Genomic DNA, 26,056 nt, shown 5'->3' on the forward strand with positions numbered 1-26,056 from the left:
GAATTCCCGCGATATTTCAGACCAACAACTTCCGGTACCGTATGAAGTAAGCAACAGTTTCCGAAGGTTAGTACACCGAAATATTTGTTTCTTTTTCTTTACGCAAAGGCAGTTACTCGGCGGGGTGTTTATTTTGAGTGTTTGAATGTTTGTAACTCACTTGCAAAACACAGCGAGGTAGGTTCTTGTGTGAAACAGGGCTCTGTAGCCAGGTTAGTCTGCTAGCATTAGCATTAGCGTCACATTCCTCAGTCATGTTTATGCTGTTTGTAGCTAAAACCCCATCAGACATGTGGACATTAAACATTTCTAAATGTATGCTATTCGCGCTCCTTGAAGTCACGAGGCTGCCATGAGTTTGAGTGGACATCACCCCCTCTCGTTTACGTTGTGCAGCGTTTGTAAATTTGTACAAACCTGTCGTTCAAAATGCAATATCTATAGAACTCAGAGTAACTATTAATACATCTCTCCAGTAGAAGGTGGTTGAACCCGGTGAGCTCTCAGCATAGCAGCTTTTTCAGAGAAGCAGGCTGACATAAACTTCACAGATGTGTTGGTTTTTACTAATTTGCTGCAGTGAGTTTTAATTTGCTAAAATACACACACAGCAATGTTACCTCATGCTCGCAGTGTTGTTAAATTTGTATTTTGTTTTTTTCTTCGTACACGAATACTTTAATTTTGCACTGCTATTTTCAACATGTAATGGTGTTGGTGAATGTCTATGTTTCCTGTTAACTCAGGTGGTGTACTGCTGTGCTCTGCTGATATGACAGTCTCTCACTTCCAAGTGGATTCTCCTGGGAGCACATGAAGAGGCCCATGTGCCTCTGCAGACACTGACAAGGCCAGCACATCTTCATCAAGTTAGTAGTGCATTTTTATCATGTCCAAGATCTTAACTTGCATACATGCCTCCAGTACACAATGTACTTAAGGTGATCGTTTATTTGGTTTGGATGCCACCTCCTGGTTAAATGTCAGAATGCTCTAAATCATTCCCTTAGGTCTATTTTTGCTTTTGGTGCTCCTCTGTAGATTTTGCTGTACAAGTGAAAGAAGTGAATGAAGATCAGCCAATCTGTCTTGTCAGGAGTTAAATTTCTTGAATATGAGCCAAATATGATTTGTAAAACTTGTTAATTAGAATTTGTGCAAAGCCATTCTATAATTGTATAATGGGAAACTTTAGGTTAGGATGAAGATGAAAATAAAGCTGATTTTTACCTGAAATTCAATTTTGTTTTCATTCATGGTGCTTTGTTTTTTAATCCAGATCTTGTGTCATTTGTTGTGTAAAAAAAACCTTAGGAACATGGAGAAGATGTCTCGGGTTACCACAGCCCTTAGCAGCAGCACCATCAGTGGCAAGACAATGTTCTGCCACTTGGATGCTCCTGCCAATGCTATCAGCGTGTGCCGTGACGCCACACAGGTGGTTGTGGCTGGCCGCAACATCTTCAAAATCTACAGCCTAGAGGAGGAGCAGTTTGTAGAGAAGCTAAATCTCAGAGTTGGCCGCAAACCATCTCTAAACTTCAGCTGCGCAGATGTCATGTGGCACCAGATGGAGGAGAACTTGCTGGCCACTGCGGCCACCAACGGGGCCGTGGTAACCTGGAACTTAGGGAAACCCTCTCGCAACAAGCAAGACCAACTGTTTACTGAACACAAACGTACTGTCAACAAAGTGTGCTTCCATCCTACTGAGGTTTATATGCTGCTTAGTGGCTCGCAAGATGGATTCATGAAGTGTTTTGACCTGCGCAAGAAGGAGTCTGTCAGCACTTTCTCAGGTAAAGAATGTGACTAGTTATGTTTCAAATCAGAACAGAGAGTAAAAGAGTAATACTTGAATGTCCCTTAAAATTTTGTTGGATTGTTAAAACTTTTCTTCTAGGTCAGTCAGAGAGTGTAAGAGATGTCCAGTTCAGCATGAAGGATTATTTTACATTTGCTGCATCGTTTGAGAATGGGAATGTCCAGCTGTGGGACATCAGGCGACCCGACCGTTATGAGCGTATGTTCACCGCCCACACTGGCCCTGTGTTCTGCTGTGACTGGCATCCTGATGACAGGTTTGGAAACATTTGAGTGTGAAAGCTAACGTACCTAGTGTTTGTTCCAGACTGCTGGCCTGGCCGGTCAATTATCAGATCTGGTATTCAGCATTTTTATGATTGGTACTGTTTTTTTGTGACATTCAGTATAATACATTTTCAAAAATGCACTGCTTGGGTTCTGATACAGCCACCTCTCTCAGTCTGTAGTCACCACTTAATGTCTCATTGAAAACCTTTTTTTTGTTTCAAATTAAATCCCATCGTGCTGAAATCAGAGCTAGAGTTTGTGTTTGAATTGACATAATTCTTTACATTTTTTTTTTCTTTTACTGAGAATTTCAGTTTCAGGTATGACTAATTAGTACCCTTTACACCTGCACAAGACATGTAATGTGCTATACATTATTTCAGTATAGTGACAGCAGTGTGACTTGTGAGAGCAACACAGTTGACACCAATTATTCTGAGGGATTGACCAAAAGGTTTAATTCATGGCTCATGCATCTAGAGCTCCATTTGATAGATCACACACTCATGTGCTAACTATGAATAGACTGTATATAGATAAAGAGAAGAAACATTACTCTCAGCTCATTATTTGTTCCATATCAATGTTTCTGAGTTCCTACTTTAATGTTTATTGTCTCGCCACGTTTGTTTCAAATTCAGGGGATGGCTGGCAACAGGAGGCAGGGACAAGATGGTCAAGGTGTGGGACATGACCACTAACAGGGCCAAGGAGATCTACTGTGTCCAGACTATTGCCTCTGTGGCACGAGTCAAGTGGCGGCCCGAGAGGAAGTTTCATTTGGCCACTTGTTCAATGATGGTGGACCACAACATCTATGTGTGGGATGTTCGCAGACCTTTCATTCCCTTCGCCACCTTTGAAGAACACAAAGACGTCACCACAGGTATTGTGTGGCGCCACCAGCACGATCCTCATTTTCTGCTTTCCGGGTCAAAGGACAGCACACTTTACCAACACAGGTTTAAGGACGCTACTCGGCCTGTGGACAAGGCCAACCCTGAGGGTCTGTGCTTTGGACTTTTTGGGGACTTGGCCTTTGCAGCCAAGGAGAGTCTGATCAGTAGTGACGCTAAAATAAAGCCATATGCTGGAGGCGACCGCCGCTACCCCATCTTTTTCTTCAAGAAGCCTGACCTGACAGAACAATTCGCCCATGTGTCCAGTGCCCTTAGTGTCTTTGAGACAGACTTGGATAGTAACCGCATGGACTGGTTTGTCAAGACAGCACAACTCTACCTCCTCAGTGGGAAGCCATTTGCAGAGCTGTGTGATCACAACGCCAAGGTGGCCCAGGATCTCAAAAGACCTCAGGTCAGATCAGTGCATAAACAAATCTGTGCACAGTGCTGCTTTTATTTTAAATAACATTAATGATGTTTGATCTTTTTAATATCAATTAAGGCTATAGTATTTGGTACTGCTTAATTAATTGTTGCCTTGTTCATAATACAATTCTGACTCCAAACATAGTAGAGCTGAATGATGTGCAAAAGAAATCAGATAGAAACGATTTATTATATATTTTACTGTATTTTGCAATTGTCATATGAGTTGATGAGGTTATAATCATTACATTTCACTGTATTGGGTAAAAATTCAGATTTTTTTTTCCCCCTTATCTGGAGAATATGATTTGTAGTTTAAGGCATTTTTAGAACCAGAGTGATTCATCTTTTTGTTGTGAAGCATTCTACCTATATCAAAAAACTGTCATTCCTATTATATGGATATTAACCATGTCACAATTTCTTTGCTCTGTCTGAAGAATAACCAGATTTTTAAAAAATTTATTTAAGGTATCCACTACATGGACCATGTTGCGAATCATGTTCTCTGACCCAGCGAATGTCACAACACCTGGTCCAAACCACAACCTCAGTAAACTTGGCACTTTGCCTCTGATGAACAGGTAAGAGTTTTTTTTTTCTAAGCTCTCACCAAAAAAAACATTTGGGGTCATGGTTGTCTGACTTTTTTGTCTGATGCAGCCCTAGAGTGAAATCAGAAACAGCTCAATCAGCCCTTCACTGACCAGCCAAATTCTACACGTTTGAATCCTAAACAAGTTTTTCAACTCTTACATACTACAAAACATGCAAATCAACTTAGACTACTATTTTAGCTGTTTATTCATACATTCGGCTATTTTTTAAAATTATTATTAACTATAATTAGTGGCAACATGTGGTGTTAAAGGGTTTAAGACGACTCGTGTTGATCAGTCTACTAGACACTACATTTACGGAAGATCAGCTTGACATGAGTTTGTAATCCTATTAGAGTATTTTCCCTTTTAATGAATACACACGGATTCATATAGCAATTCAGTCTCCTTTCCAAGTACCTCCCAGTGTCTGCAGAAGTACCTGTTGGGTACACGTCTGTTTTAGAAGCATTGATTTGCAGATCAAATGTAATGGGGAGACGCATTGTGCTTGTCAGTTTCAGTATGAAAGAAATAGGTTCAGGAATGGGCTCCGAGAGAGGACTGGAGCGCAGTAAAGGTGAGAGCAGGCAGGACAACATCCACCTGGAGCCTGGCAACTCGCACATCAGCAACAACAATGAAGGTGAGCATCAACATTAGAGTTGTGGAGGCCTACATGGCCAATAACAAAATATAAAGGTCTTTTCTGTTGTTGTTTACCTAAAATACATGTGTTCACTTAATTTCCTGACAGAAAATGAGGAGACGGAGGGCAGTGAGGGACAGGCTGACTACATGTTTGGTGATGCAGAGTTAGATGACGATGACCTCTATTCCATGGAGCACGATAACCAAACAGGTCAGTCCCATATCTGATCAAACACTGCCTGGCTCAGAGTTGCTCACATCAGTAAGTGTTATTTATACCCATTCCATCCTCGGTGCTCTTATGTCTAATATTATATCTGCTGCCTGTGTCACAATAGAGGAGCAGGAGTACACCCTCCCACAGGAGGCTTTTCAGCTGCGACATGAGATCATGGATAACCCATCTGCTCCCGAACACCTTCAGCAGGACAAGGCTGACTCCCCGCATGTCAGCGGCAACGAGGCAGAAGTCACCTGTCTGACACCCATCGAGTCCTTCTCACTCATCTCCATTTCACAGCCGCTGTTCAACCCCCATCTGCCCGCCAGCTTCTTTTGCCCCATCGTGCGGGAGATGCTGAGCTACTACGCCGAGCAGGGCGATGTGCAGATGGCCGTGTCTGTACTTATTGTCTTGGGAGACCGGATTCGGAAAGAGATTGATGACCTCACCCAGGTCAGTTTTTAAAAAAAAAAAGCACCTGCGTTTGGAAAAGTGCACTGAAATACAACAGCACCTGCTGATTTTGCATGTTAAGAAGAATGATGTCGGGTTTGATCATTCATCTTGACACGTGATAATTTCTCAGAACCTCAACTCATGTATAATAAGTACATTATATAGTTGGGTCACCTCACAGCAGCTGGGTTTTTTTTTTTTTTTTTTTGGAGTCTGCATGTTCTACCCATGTCTGTAGGTTCTTTCCAGGTGCTCCAGCTTCTTCCCACCATCCGAAGACATGCATTTAATAGGGTAATAGGTCAGTCTAAATCAGTGGTTCTCAACTGGTCTGGCTTCAGGACCCACTATCACCCATCAGTGACAAGCTGCAACCCAAATTAATAACAGTTAAACTGCTTAAATTTAATGAAAAGACAAGTTTAATGATAAACCAAAATGACCAGCAGGTGGTGATGTTAAATAAGGAAATATTCCCTTTAACACTAAATTCGGTACATATAACCAAAACCAATGTGCAGTTAAAATGAGTTAAAAATTAAAAGTGTATTCAGGCACTTATTTAAGCATTAAACACACTGAGGCTTTTGTCCTCAGTGTAGGTAAAACTGTATCTGATGTATTCGTCACACCTGAGTTTCACCATTACGTGAATAGAAACTTTTGGGTCTTTTATGCTGTGAAATGTGTGGCGTTAATTAGCATTACAGTGTATTACTGCCACCTACTGTTGGGAAGTATGAATGGGCAGGGCTCAGCTCCATTAAAAATAAAGCACAGGATTAGTTTTTTAACATTAACTTATTTTTTGCCCTGAAAATGGTCTGTGACCCACGGATAACGGAGTCACGACCCAGTTGAGAATTACTGTTCTAAATCATCTATAGGTGTGAATGTGAGAGTGAAGGGTGGAGTGAGTCTGTATGTCAGCCCTGTGAAGAGGGTGTATCCTACCGTCAGTTCAGAAAATGAATGAATGTAATAGTCATCCTCTGGATATCATTCATGTGAATTCCAGAATGTTAAAGCCCTTTTATTTTACTTCAGAGTTGTTGAAGAGTTTTGAAATTGTCATTACTTGTGTTTTACTGTTATTGTCAATCTATTTAGTTCATCTTGTTTCAGTTTAATTAGTTTTTATCAGTGCAGAAGAGGTTTTCAGTTTTTTAAAGACGTAACTTGTTGCAGTCTAGTTTTTCAGTTATTATGAGGAAAGTCTTGAGTTATTGAAGCTGACAGATGGAATGAAAGACTGCATGGCATCAAATATGACTCACAATTACAAACCACTGTTTATTAAAAGGTTCCATGATGTGGAAAAAAATTTTTTTTTTCTTTTACCCAAGGAACTAAAACTAACATTAGGGGAGAGTCAAAGTGAAGCTAATTTAACCTGTTGTTCTTTTTTGTTGTAATCTGTGTTGAATTGTTCATAACAAGTTTTATTTGGCTTTTGTGTTTTTGGCATGCACTATCAGTGGGTTTGTTGTGAAAAGCTGGGCTCACTGAGCTGTGTTGTTGTTCTAGGAGCACTGGTACATGTCCTACATAGACCTGCTGCAGCGGTTCGAGCTGTGGAATGTGTCCAATGAGGTCATCAAGCTGAGTACATGTAGTGCCATCACCTGTCTGAACCAGGCCTCTACCACACTGCACATCAACTGCAGCAACTGCAAACGGCCCATGAGCAACAAGGGCTGGATCTGTGACAGGTAAGAACCGCTATTTTAGTTCAGATGCTTTTTTTTTTTTTTTTTTTTTTGTAGTTTGTTTATTTTGAGTAAAACATAATTTCAACAATGACTATAAAATGCTTAATAGCCTTTGCATGGTCTCTTTAATATTTCCATCCTACAGTGTTTCTAATGAATTCCCTCAGGACCCAGTTTAAGCCATAATTCACAATGGGTGTGAAAAGAGCAAATTTGTCCATAACTGAACATTCTAGACCGTGTTTACTGTTAAATTACATTATATTCTTGAATAGATATATACAGACCTGATCAAAATCTTAAGACCAGTTGAAAAATAGCTAGAATTTATCTTTTGCACATTTCGATCTTAATGAGGTTTTAAGTAGAGCGACAATATACAAAAGCAAGAAGGGGGAGTGAGACAAAAAGCACTTTGAAAAAGTAATTTATTGAAAACAACAAGTAAACTGAAATAGGCTGTTTATCAGCTGATCAAAAGTTTAAGACCACAGGCTATAAAAGCCAAAATCTGCTCAAAATTCTCATTTTCTGTCGGGCATTCACACGGTCATGCCCTCCTGATGGCTAAAGCTAAGAAGCTTTCTCTTCTTGAACGTGGTCGGATCGTCAAGCTACATAAGCAAGGCCTCTCGCAGCGTGCCATTGCTGCTGAGGTTGGACGCAGTAAGACAGTCATTCTAAATTTTTTGACAGATCCTGAGCATTATGGAACAAAAAAGTCAAGTGGTAGACCCAAAAAAATTACACCTGCGCTGAGCCGGAGGATCCGATTGACTGTCCGTCAAGACACAGGGCGGTCCTCGACCCAAATTAAGGCCCTTACTGGTGCCGACTGCAGCACAATAACCATCAGACGGCATCTGCGGGAAAAGGGTTCAAAAAACGAATTCAAAGTCCTCGTCTCCTACAACGCCACAAAACTGCCCGTTTAGACTTTGCCAGGGAACATCAAACATGGGACACTGAAAGGTGGAAAAAAGTTTTATTCTCTGATGAGAAAAAATTTAACCTTGACGGTCCAGATGGCTTCCAACGTTACTGGCATGACAAGGAGATCCCACCTGAGATGTTTTCTACCCGGCACAGTGGAGGGGGGTCCATCATGATCTGGGGTGCTTTTTCATTCAGTGGAACACTGGAGCTTCAGGTGGTGCAGGGTCGTCAAACGGCGGCTGGTTACGTGCAGATATTGCAGCGGGCATCCCTCATGACTGAGGGCCCTCGTCTGTGTGGTAACAGCTGGGTTTAAAAACAGGACAACGCTGCAGTTCACAATGCTCGCTTGAGGAAGGACTTCTTCTGGGAGAATAACATCACTCTTTTGGACCATCCCGCATGTTCCCCTGATTTAAATCCCATAGAGAACATTTGGGGATGGATGGCAAGGGAAGTTTATAAAAATGGCCATCAGTTCCACACAGTTGATGCCCTTCGTGAAGCCATCTTCACCACTTGGAGCAATGTTCCCACCAGCCTCCTGGAAACACTCGCATCAAGCATGCCCAAACGAATTTTTGAAGTGATTAACAAGAACGGTGGAGCTACTCATTACTGAGTCCTACTGAGAAAATTTTTTGTTCTGGTTTGGAGAGTTTTTTGTAATTTTTTGAGCGATGGTCTTAAACTTTTGATCAGCTGATAAACAGTCTATTTCAGTTTACTTGTTGTTTTCAATAAATTACTTTTTCAAAGTGCTTTTTGTCTCACTCCCCCTTCTTGCTTTTGTATATTGTAGCTCTACTTAAAACCTCATTAAGATCCAAATGTGCAAAAGGTAAATTCTAGCTATTTTTCAACTGGTCTTAAGATTTTGATCAGGTCTGTACATGTTATGAATCACATCTTTGTTTTATGCAAGTGTTACTAAAAATAAAGGAGACAAAATACATTAAGGCAGAGTTAAAAGGTTCTTGGTTTTTACCCCTCGGCCAACTTCAGGCCGAAGGAGTATTGTAATCATTTTGTTGTCTGTCTATTCAACAATGTAATTGCATTATTTGAAGAGTGCATTGAGATCAAATTTACACAAAGACAACCTAATGTAAATCATAAGGCAGTAACTTTCAACAGAATCTTACACTATATTTGGTCGAAGGATATTAGGAGTGCAGAGCATGTTATATCGAGCTTTTGAGTTTTTGGTTTTTTTATCCAATGTACATTACCCTTTTCACACTAGATTTTTTCCCAAACTTAAAATAGTTACAATACAAACATTAAATAATTTCTTTGTTCATCAGTATATGTTCACAAAATCAAAAACACACTTCTTTCTATAAGTTTGAAATGACAACTTATTTGGTGACACCTGAAGTAAATCTCCCATGACCCACTAGTGGGATGCATCCCAGTCTTTGTGAATGGACGTTCTAGACTGAATATTATTAAATTCTGACCCCACCTGTGTTGTTTCCTCAGATGCCATCAGTGTGCGAGTGTGTGCGCCGTGTGCCATCATGTGGTGAAGGGACTGTTTGTGTGGTGTCAGGGCTGCAGCCACGGTGGACACTTAGAGCACATAATGAACTGGCTCAAGAGCAGCGCCCACTGTCCCGCCGGCTGTGGTCATCTGTGTGAGTACACCTGAGCCATCCCAACTAACGTCCTAACATTCACCCTGAGGGGCAGGGGGTGGCACATATACATGACAGACAGACTCGATGTCTCCATACGTCAACGTGGGCCTGCAGGACTGTGGCTGTGGAAGGGACTGAATGATGAGGTGAAGGTCGACTGAGTCTAAAGGAGGAAGAGATTAAAACGTCTTCTCCTGGACAGACGTCCAAAAGCAACACGACTTAACACCCGCTGCCTTTTTACAGCTGTACAGAATCCTCTGCTTTTCTTAAGTATATTATTAATGTTTGTACATAAGGGTTAAAACCTATTTTTGAAGGAGTGTAGATAATGTTTAATTAATTTATATGTGATATAGTTCTCTACAGAATTAATTCATTAAAGCAATACAAACTGAATTAAGCCTTTAGGCTGTTCTGGACGTCTGTTTTGTCAAAGTAGCAACAATGAAAAAGCTTCACTTTGATGCGCTACACACATGCTATTCATATCTGTCATACGCACTCTTTTTTCATTCATCTAAGTAAATGTACTGGGACTGAATCCAGGCCAGCTGAACTTGGACTGAGATTCATATTCACTCAGCTGCACATACTCAGAGCTGGCAGCTGCCCAGTAGGTTCAGTCTCCCACTGTTGTCAGCTGAACAGCCCCACTGAAGCAGTCGGGGCAGAAGTTGAGCTCCGGGGCACCTGAGAGAGACAAACACTTCTTCATTTCCCCAGACGCACTCTACTCTCAAAGGCCCAAAAATCCAAACTGGCAAACCGCCAGCGTGTCTTAGCCTCCAGTGCACCAGCGAAACACAAAGCCAGCTGTACAAAGGGAGTCTCTCGTTTACCTGTGTGTCATGACTGTGGAGGACAGCAGTCGTCCAGCTGTGGACTCCAGTCCTGTGGTCTGATGACAAGAGATGGTCAGTTTTACAGACAAACCAACAGATAAGTACATTCTGAAATATTTTACCTACTTTAAGAACCTTATTTGTGACCACTTAACAGCATTGGGGAGTAACATTTTTGCTTTAATTAAATGTAATAGTAATCAATTAGTTACTGTGAACTAAACTATGTGACTAAATTACATTCGAGTTATGATTATAAGTTTCACCTGAATGTAATAAAAACAGCTGGATGTGGCATTGTTCCATTCAGAAATCGCAAAAGGGCTGATTTCTAAATATTTTACTAGTCTTGTAACTGTATTTTTTTTTTAGGAATTTCCATCTTTAGTCCTCACTTTACATTTGCTAGATGAGTAGTCGAAAGTAAATGTTGAATTCATTTATAAATAATTACATTATTAACAGTGGAACTTGTAATGTGTAACCATTGACATTTCTGAAGTAATCTCCCAAACACTGCTGTTAAACTACCAAAGTCACCACAGCGGGTTCTTCATTATTCTATTATTCTATTAACATCTAGTGCAAAAAAAAAACCTGACATCAATGATTCATTTGTGGTTGTCTGTCTTGAGGACAGATGAATGGTCTGGGTGAAGCTTGTGTTCATTTCCAAACATGGAGGCCTGATGCCGCTTTATCTGGATCAGCTGCTAAAGTCAGCCCAAGTCCACATCATTCCAAGGATGTTAAGGATGTTACAGAGCAGCAACTGTCATCGCATCAATTAAGCCAAGGCTGTGAGAACAATGGGAGATTTTCACATGTACTATATGAGGACATCCTAACAATCAGAGGGGAAACCCTGACCAGAGGCTCAGAAGACCCCTGTAGTGTTGGCAGACTAAATATAGACTACACCAATAAATCAAGCATCTTGCCAGATCCTGGGGCATGTGGGAATCAATAGCTGCCAAGTTCAGTGGTGCTCAGGGATAGACAGACTTGGATAATTCATAAATGCCCCATTTAAACAACTACAGTGCACCACTTGATCTGTGTAGATGAAAATAAAATACCAAAAACTGGGTCAAATCCCCAACATCAGATCACTTCTGTTTTATTAACGACTGCATCTACATGTGTGAATGTCAGATTTGAACAGATCTTCATAATGCATGGTGCAGATTTCAGACATCACTCAAGTCAAAATGCATTCAGCAGGACATCATTTTCAATCACCTGTCAACAGCATACAAACAAGATATAGTTCATGTTTTAAAGTACAGCTCTGCAGAGGATAAGCAGGCTACTACACTACTCTGAACAAATGTAGCTCTTCTAGTGGCTTGAGCAGGATTTAAACCTCATTTCACACACAACTAGAGTACAGTATGGTCAAAACATTTCACAGTATGACAGCCTCTGATCCAAAACAGAGGACCTATACATCCATTCTCCTCTTTGCATTTTCATAATGCACCTCCAGGAGTCCAGTATGCACAAGCATGTGAGGGTTCCATGACCTTCCTGCTTGCTTGTCATTTTCAGGCAGTAGCTGCTGTTGCCCCTGGCCTTGTCCACATCTGGCGAGCTCCGGTTGGTCTGCCAAACCCGGAGGTGGAGCTGTTCCTCAGCTGCTTCACCTCTTCAGCCGTTTTGGTCCAGCAGGGCTGGCCTTGTCTGTGGCCTTTTCCCATTTCACTGAGATTGTTTAGGGTGGTTAATTCACCCTTCGTCGAACACTGACAAAAGCCCCTTTGAAGGCAAAAACAGATTTGTTAGATATGTTTTTTTCCAGTATTTCTGTCCAATAACTGAAATTTGTTAAAAGTCCTGACCTGGAAAGGTTAAGGCCGTTCCCAACTATCGGAGACTTTCTCTGGAGCACTCAGTCGCCTCAGGCTCTGCAGCACAGTCTGCAGAGTCCCTGCTGTTATGACACAATCAGGCATCAACATTAGATTGACTTAATGGTGACACATTAGCAGTTGGACTGCTTCACAGACAATGTCTTACCCAGCTCTTCTTCATAGGAATCCAGCTTCTTCATTAACTCGACCGTGGAACATGTCAGACTCTCTCCAGCTGGAATAAAAAATGACATCACTTAAAGCAATGGTTCCTAAATGGTATTCAGTAGAGGCTCCACATGCTTGTATCTAATAAAAGCTGAACCCCTGCCAACCCCCACACACACCAAAACACTAGTGATTTATTGGTGAAAATTAGCATCAATTTGTGGTGTTTTGTTTTTTTTTTTAATTTCTTGGTTTTCTTTTCATTTTGCTTGGGTTGATTCTGTCATGAGCTGGATTCTCACCATGAATGACACATCTCATCAAGTTCTGTCCCTCAATAAAGCCGAAGTTACAGTAATTTTTGGAAATTACATTCACTTCTTGTCTTGATCCTGACGAGTAACTGACATTTCATTCATAAAATAGTGAAGCTCTGACTGTTAGCTCAACTGACAAAACTGTCAGTAATAACAGTGTGGCCTTCTAATTAGATTTCTAAGTGAAAATTTAATTTTGCCAATCTTCAATTCCACATGCACCCCTGTGATTCTGGCGCCCCCTGGAGGGGTTATGTTGTTGCAACTTATTTCATCTCACCTTTAAGACCAGTGTCCCCTTTGGTTTTATCTTCAACTCCATTATCCAGGCTGCCATTCCCTTCAGTGGTGAGACAGGACAGCAGTTCAGTGCAACAAGCCCTGGCCTTTGCCAGTGTGGCATTCATGTCCTGGGCCAGCCGGTGGTTCTCCACCAGCTCAGCGTGGACCCTTCTCCATGCCATTTTGTCCTCCATCAGACATCCCTCCATCACTGTTCGCAGCTCCTTCTCCTGGGACACTTGACTCTGTAGGCTCTCTGCTTCCTCACAGCGCTACATTAATATAGAGGAGTTTTTAATTTAGTACAAAGGCACAGGAATATAAAAATATAATTCTTCTTTATGGCACTTATGTACCTTATGTAGCTGAATGGCCATTTCCTGCATCTCAGCCTCGAGCTGGTCAGCATAGGCCTGTTCCAGTGCATCACTGGGTGGTCGGGCACTGCTGTGCCACCTCGCAATAGCTGAGGTCATCTTTCGTTTGGGTCCAAACAATCTGCACAACCAGCAACAGATAGAGACTTTGATATCCTATTAAACAGATTTTCAAATTTCACATACTGAGGTACCATGCTGTGGTAGATGTGGAAGAAAGTCCCGACATCTCTTACGTGATTCCTATTTCTTTAAGATCATTCTCAGTCAGGGTGAGAAATATCCGCAGGTCAATGTCTTGTTCTTCAAGTAAGGGGAGATACTTAGAGAACCCAATCTGCTCCAAAAATTCTGCCAGATCCTGCGTAAATAAAATATGTTAGGTGTAGCCAAGACTGTAGTACACTTTAGAGTAAATGGGCTTAAAGTTGACATGCCTTTGGCCCAGTATAGGATGGTGGAGGTGCAACATGTGAGCGTATCCCACAGTTCCCTGTTCCACTGGTCTGAGCTGTACTACTGCTTCCATGGCGACTCTTGCTTTTAGAGTGATGACCTTTACTTGCTCTGCGAGAGCTGCTCCTTTTGCACTGGTCAGAGTCCTGGTGGAAAGAAGTGTCGTCTGTGTCACTGTGACATCTCCACAAATGTGGCGTTATGAAAAAGCAGGTCTCTGAACTGCTGGATTACTGTCCTCTATCTGTGTGTGTGTGTGTGTGTGTGTGTGTGTGTTCACCTCATTACTCTCCACAGAGCCTTCCCAGTTGAGGCCGATCACATGTGGCAGGCCTTCGCTGCTGCTGCTACTGCTCCTCATGGTGGGCATGTCATTGTCAAAGAAGGGACTGTCATCTGCAACAGCAACACCACATTTTATTATTGACTGTAATGAGTGTCAAAAGTTTCAAAAGTGTCTAAAACAGGTTTTGTCCAGGTTTGAAAAAGTGTTAGTCTTATTTAAGACATACTAAGATCTTTTTCAATGCATTATAAAGGCATTTTGATATCTATATTTCACATTCAGTTATGATGCTGCTCCAAATGTGAATACAGAACATATTGTGTGATGGTGGGTATTTGCTGGTAGCTTTTTATGGTGTTTTTATGTTTTCCACTGAAGCCCCCTTGATGCTTAAAGATCCTAATTTGAGTTTTTTTCTTGCATACGGTACAGTGGGTTCATTATTTTCAAGCAGCTTTAACAAAACACTCAATCAACAAAACAATGACTTAGTTTGTAGATCCCAACATAAAGCGTGTAATCGTCTCACCTCTGCTGCTGTTGCTCTGGCCATCCAGCTCATTGATGGGTGACGTGACATCACGGTAACAGATCCCCTCACTCTGCTCCCCGATTTCACGGAATGTCATGTAGCCTGGCGGGACAGCAGCAGGCTCTGAGGAAAAGGACCACATTAGAGAAGCCTGGTCACGCCTACAAATCAATCTGGACTGGCCACTCTTAGATAAAAATAACTGAGATTGAGCGAATGTGAGATATCTTTTGTGACACTACCACACAGTTTGCCGGTGCCTCCTACTCGGAACTTGGCGATGGCCTGGGGTCCATCATGGATACTAACGCCTTTAGTGCGGTTTCGACTCGGCCTTAACCTCGGGGGTGCACTGTCCGAATCTTCTGAAGAGCTCAGGTCTTCAAAGTGTCCTGATAAGGTATATCACAAACCAAACACAAATAAAATAAGAAGTAAGAAGCATCACATGATTTTGAACAGATGTTTGGATTTTTTATTTTTTTTTAATTTAAACATACCTGGTTTGATCTTTGGAGAACGTGAGTCGATGAGGCTGACGATCTTGGTGTAACCGTACAACATGGCTAAGGCACGGGCTGTCTCCCCTTTGGCATTACGCTGATCTACTTTAACTTTCTGTGTTAAAAGAACCAAATAAAACAAACTGATTATTGTTCCATCTAGTGATGTGTGATTATGCCAATTTCCTGTCCTTTGGTTCTAAGTAAAACTCAGGTTATTATCGCAAATATCAATACTGATATGTACAAATGATTACAATGTATGCTTAAATCATTTAAAATTAATACATACAGAATCGTGCAAACGTTTTATCTTAAATACAGGGTTCCTACAGGTTAAATTTAAGACTTTTCTAAGACTACTTAGAGTAGGATTTAATGTCCATTTCACAGCCTATTTCACAGCCTATTTCACAGCCGTACTCCTACAATTTAGGAAAACTTGTGTCAGTCAGGTTGAGAATGATCTTTTCTCCAACCAGGCATTATTAAATTGACACTTCCCCATGCTTTACTTTTCTTTGTTCCTAATTTCAGTAAGCTGTCTGGTTGGAACAGGTGGAACTGAGTAAGCTAACATTACTTTCGTTGCAGTTTGGACATTTCCCAGACACATTTAAACACAATACAACAAGTTTATGACAACGTAACTAAAGACCTACCATATGAAATTTAAAATCTTTTAAAGACTTTTTTTAAGGTATTAAATGCAAATTTGTCAATTCAAGACTTTTAAGACCCTGTGAGAACCCCGTAAATAGGTTTGTTGTTTTAGCAAGAGTATAATGATATACTAATGTACATACACACTTCAATACACAACTGAAAAATAGAACATAAGAATACTCGGAAAAAACTGAAGCATCAAGTATTTAGAGTAAACCTCCATTGTACTTTGCACTACATTGTTGAAGTCTTCTGCACAGACATTATTAGAGTTACTGAATTCTTCTAGTGTTTTACAACACGTTTCCAATGTTTCTTATTGTTTGTCATGTGAACAGAGATCACACTAAATACTGACAGTTTCCTGCAGAAGCCATATCTCCATGTTTATATTTTTGTGAGGTTTTAATGCTGTGCAATATGTTTCCTATATTTTCGTGTTGTATTTTCATAAAGAGACTGAGAATTAAATATCATGTTCATTACAACTGTGTAAAAATAACATAGCTAAGGGTGGCTTAAGCCTTCTGCACAGTACTGTAAATGTCATTAAAACACACAGTTTTATACTAAAACTTTCAATTTGGGTTTGAACACAACTGTAATTAATGCGAGTTGATCCCAGGGACATTATCCATCTCACTCCTTGCTGAACTGAAACCTCGCAGTCTTGATTTTATTGTGGTATTTATTCACTTAGCGACTTACTTCTTACACATATCTGTGCACTTCTCTAGCATACTGTATTTAATAAGCTCAACATGAACAAAACAGCATTCTGTAGTTTTAAGAAAACAGCATCCTTTACACATACAAACTAAGATCTAAAGAGCTATGGTTCACATATGACTATGACAGGCAGAAGGAGACATGGTTCCTATCAGCTGAATATTATTTAGACTATATCTTGGTTATGGTTATAGTTATTCACTAGTCACTAATCAATCCCAGAACAGGAAACATTCAAAGTATCCGTCCACACACCAGTAGCATTTTGTTTCTGTAACATGTTCAGCCATTAGTGATGTGCATGTTATGTGGCTCTGCAGCAGACACCTAAGCCCCTTTTCCAGAGCACTTCTGTTACAGGAATATTTCGCCATTATTCCGGAACGACATCTGTGAAAACAAAATGTTGGGATCATTTGTTCCCACCTTTATCACAGCTTTGTAACACCTCTGGAGGTAGTAACAGAGCTGTGATAAAGGTGGAAACATGATTTTGAAACGCTTTGTAAAAGGAACACCTCTTGTTCCTCAACCAAGGTGTGACATTTTGGTGACGTATTGCGTGTGCGAGCCCCGTGCTGGGGGAATTTATAAATGAGCACAGGCAGTGTACAATAAACAAACATATCAACATAACCAGCAAGATGTCCAACTGGGGATCCGCAACATCTGCAAGCTGTCGTCACTTTGGGCGGAAGACTCTATCCATGCTAACATTTGTGGAACGGTAACTCTGGAGAGGTTCGCAACACCACTATGCTCTGGGTATTTCCGATGTGCAAGTTATACGTCACACATTCGCTGTGCTGTGTCACCACCCCTTTGATTCTGGAACGCAGGTCGGCTGTGTAAAAATCCAGCCTATCTCACCTCTGTTACTCTTTTGGCTTGGCTGTGGAAATCAGTCAATGGTGGCAAAAAGGTGGGATCACCAACTCACCTTTTTTCCAGGATCTCTGTGTAAAAGTGGCTCTAGACTATGTGGGGGGAAACCTACTTACATGATCGAGTAGGTACTGAACGATGATTTCATGTCCAGAAGCAGCAGCCTCCATCAGTGGAGTGAAACCAGAGCCGGGCTCCCTGTGGAAGAAGAAGAAGAAAACTGATGAGACACTTTTGAATGAATTCCGCTGTGATGGAAGGAAGAATAAACACACTCACTTCACATTAGCATCGGCGTTGTTATCCAGCAGGAACTTGACCATCTGTTGGTGTCCTGTGCTTGTGCAGTGGAACAGAGCGGTCCAGCCTCGAGAGTCCTTCACCTCCAACTCGGCACCTTGCTTTAAGGGAAAAAAAAAGGCCTTTCATACAACAGAAAACTTAAGAACACGACTTAAAAACATTATCTCAATAATTGGATAAATCCTCTGACCTGAGTTGCACCAACAAAACGTTTTTTTTAGGTTATGTTGCAAATGAGACCTTTCTCTGAATATACTCTGAGACTAAATAAAGGTTACAAAAATTCAAATGAACAGTCATGGGTCACTTTGTACCTGAAGCAGAAAGTATGCAATACTTTCATTTCCACAGCTTGCTGCCAGCATCAAAGGGGTGAGTCCTTTAGCAGTGGTAGCATTTACATTCACACCGGCCTCCAGCAGGAGATTAACAATGTTGTCATGGCCGATGTAAGCTGCATACATAAGTGGGGTCCATCTTCCAAAATTTTTGCCGTCCAAATCCACCTCACGTCTGAGTAGATACACATATAGAGCAATCATAACTAAAGCTGAAACCATCAACTCAAATCGATTAAAAGATCTGATAACTGATCTGCCTTGGCAGAGGTCTGTGCTCTCTGAGTGCTTTTCTAGTTATATATACTTTTATACTGTTGTTATTTCTATATAGATGTTTTTAATATCATTTTACTTTTATGCTTTTTGTGGTTATTATTTCACCTGGCTCTTGAATAAAGTGCAAGTTGTCATTTTCAAACATGTATTTTTCACATTTTTAATATTTTTTTCACCTATTCAAACTAGAAGAGCACTCGGAGAGCGCAGACCTCCGCCAAGGCAGATCAGTGCCCCCCTCCCGATCACCACCAAAATTTAATCATTTGTTCCTTGTGCCAGTATCAGCATTTCCTGAAATTTTCATCCAAATCCATCCATAATTTTTTGATTTATCTTGCATACAGACAGACAGACAGACAAACCAACGCCGGCAAAAACATAACCTCCTTGGTGGAGGTAACAATCATTTAATCAAATTGAAGAAAATAATTGATAGCTGTAGCGCTAACCCCAATGGAGACAAACCTAATCTAATGATACTGTTTGAACCTAAACACCCACTTTTTGATACATTCTGCCACCACGTCGTACTGGCCAATGGAGCAGGCGGTGTGCAGGTCTAAAGGGACATCTAGCTCCTCTGGTCGCACCAACGAGTCACCGAGCCACATGGAGAGACTGGCACCCAGCTGCTCCGACTCACTGGCCTCATCACTCAGCTCAGACATCTTCCACCTCTTTGCGCCTCCTCACACCTAAAACATTCAACAATAATAAGCAGGTGATGTCATGTGAAGTGTTACTCAACCTGAAAAAGTCATTTGACACTAATGTGAACCATCACGCTACCATGTCTATTTAGATGACAATCACATTTTCTAAATAACCTGTTGATTAATATGACTCTACAACAAGTACTACAACCCCTCAGACATACACTCTGTGATCACTCATTTTTCATGTTGTATGACAGCTTGGGTTCAAGCATCAAAATCTTAAACTTCACATAATTACACAGTCAGGCTCAGAAAATAACAGACCAAAAACCTGTCACATCCAGAGGAAATAGAATCTATTTCTGAAAAGTTATTGTACTTGCTTTAAACAACTGTGTTTCTCCATAGACTGGAAGCATTCTTTCACTTGCATTCCTGTCAAATCTCTAAAATTTTCCACTGCTTTTTCTTTTAAATGTTCCTCGTTTATACCATACATACGAGGCCATCTTCTATTTTTAAGCAGACTGCCTCTGGATATTTGACTGGCAGAAATTAAAGACCTGAATTTTTATGTAATAATACCGGATTTGCCTTGTTTTCAAATGTATCAGCAGGTTAGCTCCACAACTTCTTTCCACAGATGTCCAAGACCAACATTATATTTGTAGGGTTAGTAAAGTTAATAATGACCACACATGCATTTATCAGTCTTAGAATTATGATACAATCTAAATACATGTGAAGTATGTACAGCAATAAAAGGAAATATTTAAGGGGGGGGGGGGTACCTTCTATAAACCAAAGTGGTAGTATTTAGAGTGACTTTACTCTTTACATGTCTTTAACCCTTCTGTTCAGACAATATTAGATTTATTGCATTAATTTTCTCATATTTTATACCAGGTTTCATTCAACACATGTCAGATCTGTATGTTCTGCCTCTTGTCATGGGGTCAGGAGTCACACTAAATTGTGACTTTAACCTTTAGAACCTTTTTTAGGTCAGTGTTTTTTTTTTTTTATCTTTTAAGGCTGTGCACATGTTTTCTGTATTTTCTTCTTGTATGTGAAGAAAAGAGAATGAGAAATAGACATGAATGCTCATTCTAACCCTGCAAAAATAACAAAGACAAAAGTCATCAAAGACTTTTGCACAGTACTGTATATCCAGAAAAGACAGTGCCAGAGAGAGAACATAGTGAACTATTGAAAAATGTAAACTGAAATCCATTTAATTACAGATATAAACACGTGGATGACAAAAAGTGAAGGACTTGCCTCAAGGACACTAAAGTAGCAGCTATTTTGGCTATTTTATAACACATTTGTATCTGTGGAGAACTACAATTTAGTGACAGATAGTTTACATTTTCTGTGTGCATAAAACCTAATTTTAACAGGCGTTGATTAGCATTTGCTGAAAATTCATGAAGCAGCTGGTGATTTATCCTGCTCCACTATGTCAACTTCATTTCCCCTAAATAAATAAATAAACTCAAAACCACTACGAGGTCTCATCTTTACAAGCGTGTTAACAGGATATGGTTTTTAATAACCACAAAAACAAGATCAAATAACACTAAGTTTACCTTACAGTTACTTTGAAGCTGGTGTTATTTTATACTTCCATCAGGTATCTGGTTTTCACTTGGTTTCCAACTTTAGTTAGCTTCATGTTAGCTTAGCCGGACATCGTCAGCCCAGTGTAAACTTTTCAACGACTCAAAATTTAATTCATTAAGGTGGACGTATCCGTCTTTAAAACGACAACATACACAAATAAACAGTGTACAAGGTGGACAAATGTCACGGAGTTACAACTTACAGGCAGCAGGTACTTTGTTTTCTCAGCGGGTGAAACTTTTTTATTTTGAGTGTCACACTCAAACGTGTCCGTGTTGCACCGTGCCCTGCCCTTTCCTGTTGAAAATGTTTAATCCACAATACTGTAGATCAGGGGTCTCAAACTCATTTTCTTTCAGGGGCCACATTCAGCCCGATGTGATCTCAAGTGGGCCGGACCAGTAAAATCATAGCATAATAACCTATAGATAATGACAACTCCAAATTTTTGTCTCTGTTTTAGTGCAAAAAAATTATATTTAGTACATTAAATTATGAAAGTAGGCTGTTTACTTTTATAAGCTATCCAAACAAAAAAATGTAAATAACCTGAAAAAAATGAAATTTCTAAAGAAAAATAAGTGCAATTTTAACACTATTATACCTCAACTTCATTTATACATGTGCATTATGGATCGGATCTACAAAGACACTAAACACTTAGTAATAGGCAGAAAATTGTTAAAATTGTGCTCAATTTTCTTTAGACATTTCAGGTTGTTCATATTTATTCAGGTTATTCACATTTTATTGTTACAGGATAGTAAATATTTTCAAAATTTAATGTTATTTTTTGCACTAAAACATAGACAAAAAATTTAAGTTGCCATTATTTACAGGCATAGCGTATAACTTTTTTCACATCAAACCGAGAAGAAAATATGGAGTTATTATTTTTTGTAGGTTATTATGCTATTATTTTACTTGATATCATATTGGTCTGTGTGAGGAACCTGAACTAAAATAAGTTCGACAGCCTTGACTGAGGAATTTTTGCACTTTGCAAATTCATCTCATGGGCCGGATTGGAACCTTTGGCAGGCCACATTTGGCCCCTGGGCCACATGTTTGAGACCCCTGCTGCAGATAACCCCCTGCTCTGTCATCTGCAGTCTGACTCAAATTCATACAGTAATGTTTGCCCACTCTGGTTTTAAAAAAGATTTTCTGATGCAAAGAACTGTGCAAAATCCTAGGCCACTGCTGCATTTTTCAATCTTAATATCAAGATACTGCAGGTATAAACACAAAATATATAAACAGCATTAAGATAAAATGTTTACTTCAAGTGTCAGATAATTAAAATACTAAATAGTTTCATCCCTTGAGGCAACACATAAAACAATGTGAAAATTATAGGGCAAAAAGTATAACTATGTAGAAATATTTGATTCTATCAGTTAAAGTGGTAATGGTAAAGGTGGGATGCTGCTCAAAGGTAAGTGTGTTAATAGGTTTCATATATTAAATATTACCACAATGTCCCCTTCTGTGACTGAATTATGGTGCTTGATGGCGGCCAGGGGAAAAAGTCACACTAATACTTGTGGTGAATTTGACCTTTTGGTGATGAATTGTTTTTTCACTTTATTATTTTAATCTTAAGTGATAATTAGTCTAATAAGTATTAAATTATGGCTGCAGACATAATTGTAAGGAAATGAATCTTATCAGTCATTCTTCACCCCAAATTAAATTTTAGAAATTTGAAAAAACAAACGCAAAGTGTTCTTGAAATATTGCATACAGGAGAACAGCATGGACGTATAAACATTTAAAAAATAAAGAAAGAAATCACTCACTAAGCAAAATGGGCTGAACATTATAAAACTGGATTAAGTCATGAGGTAAAGACCCAAATAACAAATATTTTATAAACTTTTTTTCCTTCAAAATATGCACAAGAGCTCAACAAATTGTCAGAAACATAAAATATGGATGAATTGACTGAGTTTAAGGTAGTTGCTGCTAATGTAGAAAACAGCATTAAACCCACATTATATTATGTTGTGAAAATATCGTTGGTGACTCTACATCAAAAACACTAATATATTTTCCCTATTAATAGAAATGTAACAGAGAAAAATAAAAGGTGCTTTATTTCAAAATATGGTACAAACAGTTGGCATGTCATCCTTCTTTCTCCATCTTGTCCAGTGCAGCTCCTTAAAAACGTCCTTTTATAATTATATGATCAAAAAAAAAAAAGTCCTGCTCACAGCTCAGACCACACTGACCAAAAGGAGAAGGCCTTGTTTTTTGTTACATTTTTTCCAGAGACAAATCAAAGAAAATTGAATCGGAACTCCTCATTTGATGGTGTAAAAACAAAACCTTCTGTTCCCTCCTGAGTTGTTGTTTTTAGGTGTGAATTCCCAGCTTTATTTTCTGATGTCTCTGTTTTGACTTCAGCTTTCCGGTGGAAAACAGACTTCTTTGGAGACTCGGACACTGCTTTGACCTGCGCTGATGCCATTTCTGTATGGGGAAATGGAGAAATCTCTTAACTAACACGATTCAAACTGCACTGTGCATTATTCAAAGCCTAAACTGCTACATCATCTCACCGCTCTGAATGAGTTTGAACTGTTTCATCTTCTCTTCTTCCATTTTTGTCCTGTAGTCTCCAGTCATGGCTCTCATCACCTGCCGTTTCTTAACCAGAGGAGCTTTGGAGCTGCGTAAAGTCTTTAAGGCCCGAGATGCTTCCTCCTCTTTCAGAGACACATATGAAAGGATTCAATAGGTGTTATATTTCATACTCAAGGGGCTTCTTTTCAATCTCTATTTGGATACATCAAGAAGACAATGACATCTGGATGTGGATATTTGTGTTTACACCTGGTACAAACTATTCCATTAAAACAATATTAGGGTGTTAATGTGATACAAGTACATGTCTGGATCTATAGCAGCTTAAAGCAGACATCAAAATGCTTTGCAAATGTTTCCTGCACAATTTATTTCACAGATAGTAAATCTTGAATGAGACACATGAGGTTATTTTCTGACTGTATTCATAGGTTTGTCTGCTGGTCAACATTATGTGAAAACATATCTAACGAAAGCCAAAAATCTTCATTTATACTCAAGGATGAACCAAAACCAAATGCCATGACTGCATTAAACATGTTTTTGGCCAAGACACCAACACACCACTTATGAAGAACGATTAACACATACATGTAACAGGACAGAATAATTATGGGATGACATTGTACATCCAAAAGGTCAAAACTTCACTGTGACTTCAGTCAACAACAATGAATTCCAAGGCACTGACTTATGAAAATATTAATACTAATATTCTAAAACAGAGTTCCTTAGAGTTCATTGTTGTGTTGTGACCTGAGTGCATATATGTCTCAATCCAAAAAGAACCTCAAATAAAACACCCCTTTTTTTAAATCCAAGACGCGCTCCTTTTCCAACATTTTTTGCTACCTATGGGCAGAAACCCTCTCCCAATACCAAAACAGAAACTGATATACATTTGTGATAAAATGATCACATTTTAGACAAACTCTAATCTGGAATGCTTTTCAGCTCTATCAGTTCAAATACAAAATTCTACAACTCAATAAAATTTACTGGAACAATTATGATTATAAGATTCAAGATTGCCTTTATTGCCATTGTACAATAAGTAAATCTATAAAACAAAATCATGAGATGCTACTCTTGCAAGGTGCTTAAAAACAAATACATCATACACATCCATACCTACACATAACCCCCCCCCCCCAATCCACACATACATGCACACTCTTGGATAATACACAGTAGGGAAGAAAACTTTCTGATTTCAGTGTTGATAGATTTGAGTCCGATGTGGACAGATGTGTTTCAAGGTGAAACATCACACTTACTCTGCTTCGGTGTGCCTTTCTGGGACTTAAGTCCCAGTTCCAGCTGTTCTATGCACCAGTCCAATTGTCGATTCAGCTGCTCCTCTGCACTCTGAAAGACACACATATCAGATTTATGAATCAAATGACACTGGCTGTGGTCACTTCAAACCAATGTTCCACACTGACCAGCTCTGTCTCTTCACTTCCCTCTCTCCCCTCTGTTGAGCTGGGCTCCTGCTGTGCCTCTGCACTATCCGAGGGTTGTTTCTTTCCAGATTTCTTCTTCTTCTTCTTGGATTTGGAAGCTGCTGAAGTTTGGGGTGGGTTCTCCTTTTTGGTGCACTGTTCGCTGCTTGGAGAAGTGGCATCTGGAGTCTGTGTTATGTCCATGTCTTCTTCTTGTGGTGGGACTGGAGGGATTTGGAAATTGAAGGCAAATGGAGAAGTCTGTTGGATGAATGATATCTGGCTGGTTGTGGGCTCAGTCCTGTCCAGTGGAGTGGGTGTCCCTTGAAATGCTGGGGAGTTATCAGGGAGGAAGTTGAATCTGAAGGTGTTGTCACTACAAGTCCAGAAGGGTTTTGCAGTTTTTTTCTCAACAGGAGTGGAGCTGCTTGACTTTGGTTCAATATCTATTTTTAATAAAAAACACACACATAAATACATACACACAAGTACATAAGGAAATTATGGAACAAAACACATAAAAAAAAAAACCTGTTCATGCCTCACACGTCTACTGAGGACGACTTGTAATAAATTTAGAGTTTACCTATAACCAGGAGCCTTTGCTCGGTCATGCCGTTTCCTCCAGAGTTGCAGGTTTTTAGCTGAAAAGGCGCATATACTACTTGAATATTCACCTCAACACTTCGTACATACAGACATACTCAGTGAAGAACTAAAATATACCTATTTTCTATATCTTATTTTTTCTTGGTTAGCACGAGATCATGTTGTTGAAACACTTACCACCTGTGTCACTGGAGATAATTCCGGCTGGTTACGTTTCCCCACTTATCGTTCCGTTCGGAGCAGAATTCGTTAGTTTTTCCTTTGGCTCAGTTCCTGGATGCATGATGTACTTATACAGAGAATAGGAAAGAAATAAGAAAGTGATACCGACTTTAATAATAAATTAAGCAAATGAAGATTCTTTTCAAAAAAGGATAACAGTACTAAATCTAAATAATGGAGGCTACTGTATGGACATAAATGCGACTTGATAGGAACTGAAAAAGGTACAACGGTGTAAACTATTTATTGTCTGGATCAGATTTATTAAAACAGAATCAGACAGTTTCCTGTTTCTTTGGACCATAGAGCCAGGTCCACTCGTGAAATGTAGGGAATTTCCTCCGTGCTTCAAATTCACGGGAGGGATTTAGTCTTTTTTTATTGCTTCTACCAATCACAGTTCACCATTGGTTTGCATCAGAACCAATCATGGAGGTGCGGA

At 39.8% G+C, this 26,056-nt stretch overlaps 3 protein-coding genes across 7 annotated transcripts; 1 reads left to right on the forward strand and 2 right to left on the reverse strand.

Annotated features, from left to right (window-relative positions):
* Nucleotides 1–26: 26 nt before the first annotated feature.
* wdr24 (WD repeat domain 24) lies at nucleotides 27–10,045 on the forward strand. 3 transcript variants are annotated; one of them, XM_030121848.1, is made up of 11 exons: nucleotides 27–66; nucleotides 747–869; nucleotides 1,280–1,799; nucleotides 1,904–2,081; nucleotides 2,736–3,408; nucleotides 3,894–4,006; nucleotides 4,540–4,667; nucleotides 4,779–4,883; nucleotides 5,011–5,348; nucleotides 6,879–7,063; nucleotides 9,485–9,653. In XM_030121848.1, exons 3-11 carry the CDS (start codon nucleotides 1,319–1,321, stop codon nucleotides 9,651–9,653), a joined length of 2,370 nt encoding a protein of 789 aa, XP_029977708.1. In that variant the 5' UTR covers nucleotides 27–66; nucleotides 747–869; nucleotides 1,280–1,318. The 3 variants fall into 3 exon arrangements, with proteins under 3 accessions (XP_029977708.1, XP_029977707.1, XP_029977710.1); XM_030121847.1 differs by having other exon boundaries at nucleotides 1,315–1,799; XM_030121850.1 differs by lacking the exons at nucleotides 27–66; nucleotides 747–869 and having other exon boundaries at nucleotides 1,319–1,799; nucleotides 9,485–10,045.
* Nucleotides 10,046–11,591: 1,546 nt separating this feature from the next.
* On the reverse strand, nucleotides 11,592–21,048 carry anks3 (ankyrin repeat and sterile alpha motif domain containing 3). The gene is made up of 16 exons (XM_030121851.1): nucleotides 20,949–21,048; nucleotides 18,966–19,159; nucleotides 18,159–18,357; nucleotides 17,821–17,942; nucleotides 17,658–17,739; nucleotides 15,259–15,376; nucleotides 15,001–15,150; nucleotides 14,756–14,881; nucleotides 14,221–14,336; nucleotides 13,922–14,086; nucleotides 13,721–13,845; nucleotides 13,464–13,605; nucleotides 13,106–13,379; nucleotides 12,507–12,575; nucleotides 12,329–12,420; nucleotides 11,592–12,245 (listed from the first exon to the last, which is right to left on the reverse strand). The coding sequence occupies exons 2-15, from the start codon at nucleotides 19,130–19,132 to the stop codon at nucleotides 12,338–12,340; spliced, it is 1,938 nt and encodes a 645-aa protein (XP_029977711.1). The 5' UTR covers nucleotides 19,133–19,159; nucleotides 20,949–21,048; the 3' UTR covers nucleotides 11,592–12,245; nucleotides 12,329–12,337.
* A 1,771-nt stretch (nucleotides 21,049–22,819) lies between these two features.
* c19h8orf33 (chromosome 19 C8orf33 homolog) lies at nucleotides 22,820–25,872 on the reverse strand. 3 transcript variants are annotated; one of them, XM_030163548.1, is made up of 6 exons: nucleotides 25,570–25,872; nucleotides 25,370–25,427; nucleotides 24,784–25,229; nucleotides 24,616–24,706; nucleotides 23,314–23,460; nucleotides 22,820–23,224 (listed from the first exon to the last, which is right to left on the reverse strand). In XM_030163548.1, exons 2-6 carry the CDS (start codon nucleotides 25,395–25,397, stop codon nucleotides 23,031–23,033), a joined length of 906 nt encoding a protein of 301 aa, XP_030019408.1. In that variant the 5' UTR covers nucleotides 25,398–25,427; nucleotides 25,570–25,872; the 3' UTR covers nucleotides 22,820–23,030. The 3 variants fall into 3 exon arrangements, with proteins under 3 accessions (XP_030019408.1, XP_030019407.1, XP_030019406.1); XM_030163547.1 differs by having other exon boundaries at nucleotides 25,370–25,430; nucleotides 25,527–25,586; XM_030163546.1 differs by having other exon boundaries at nucleotides 25,370–25,870.
* Between the last annotated feature and the right edge of the window lie 184 nt (nucleotides 25,873–26,056).

Source organism: Sphaeramia orbicularis, chromosome 19 (genome assembly GCF_902148855.1).
Source record: "Sphaeramia orbicularis chromosome 19, fSphaOr1.1, whole genome shotgun sequence".
Classification (NCBI taxonomy): domain Eukaryota; kingdom Metazoa; phylum Chordata; class Actinopteri; order Kurtiformes; family Apogonidae; genus Sphaeramia; species Sphaeramia orbicularis.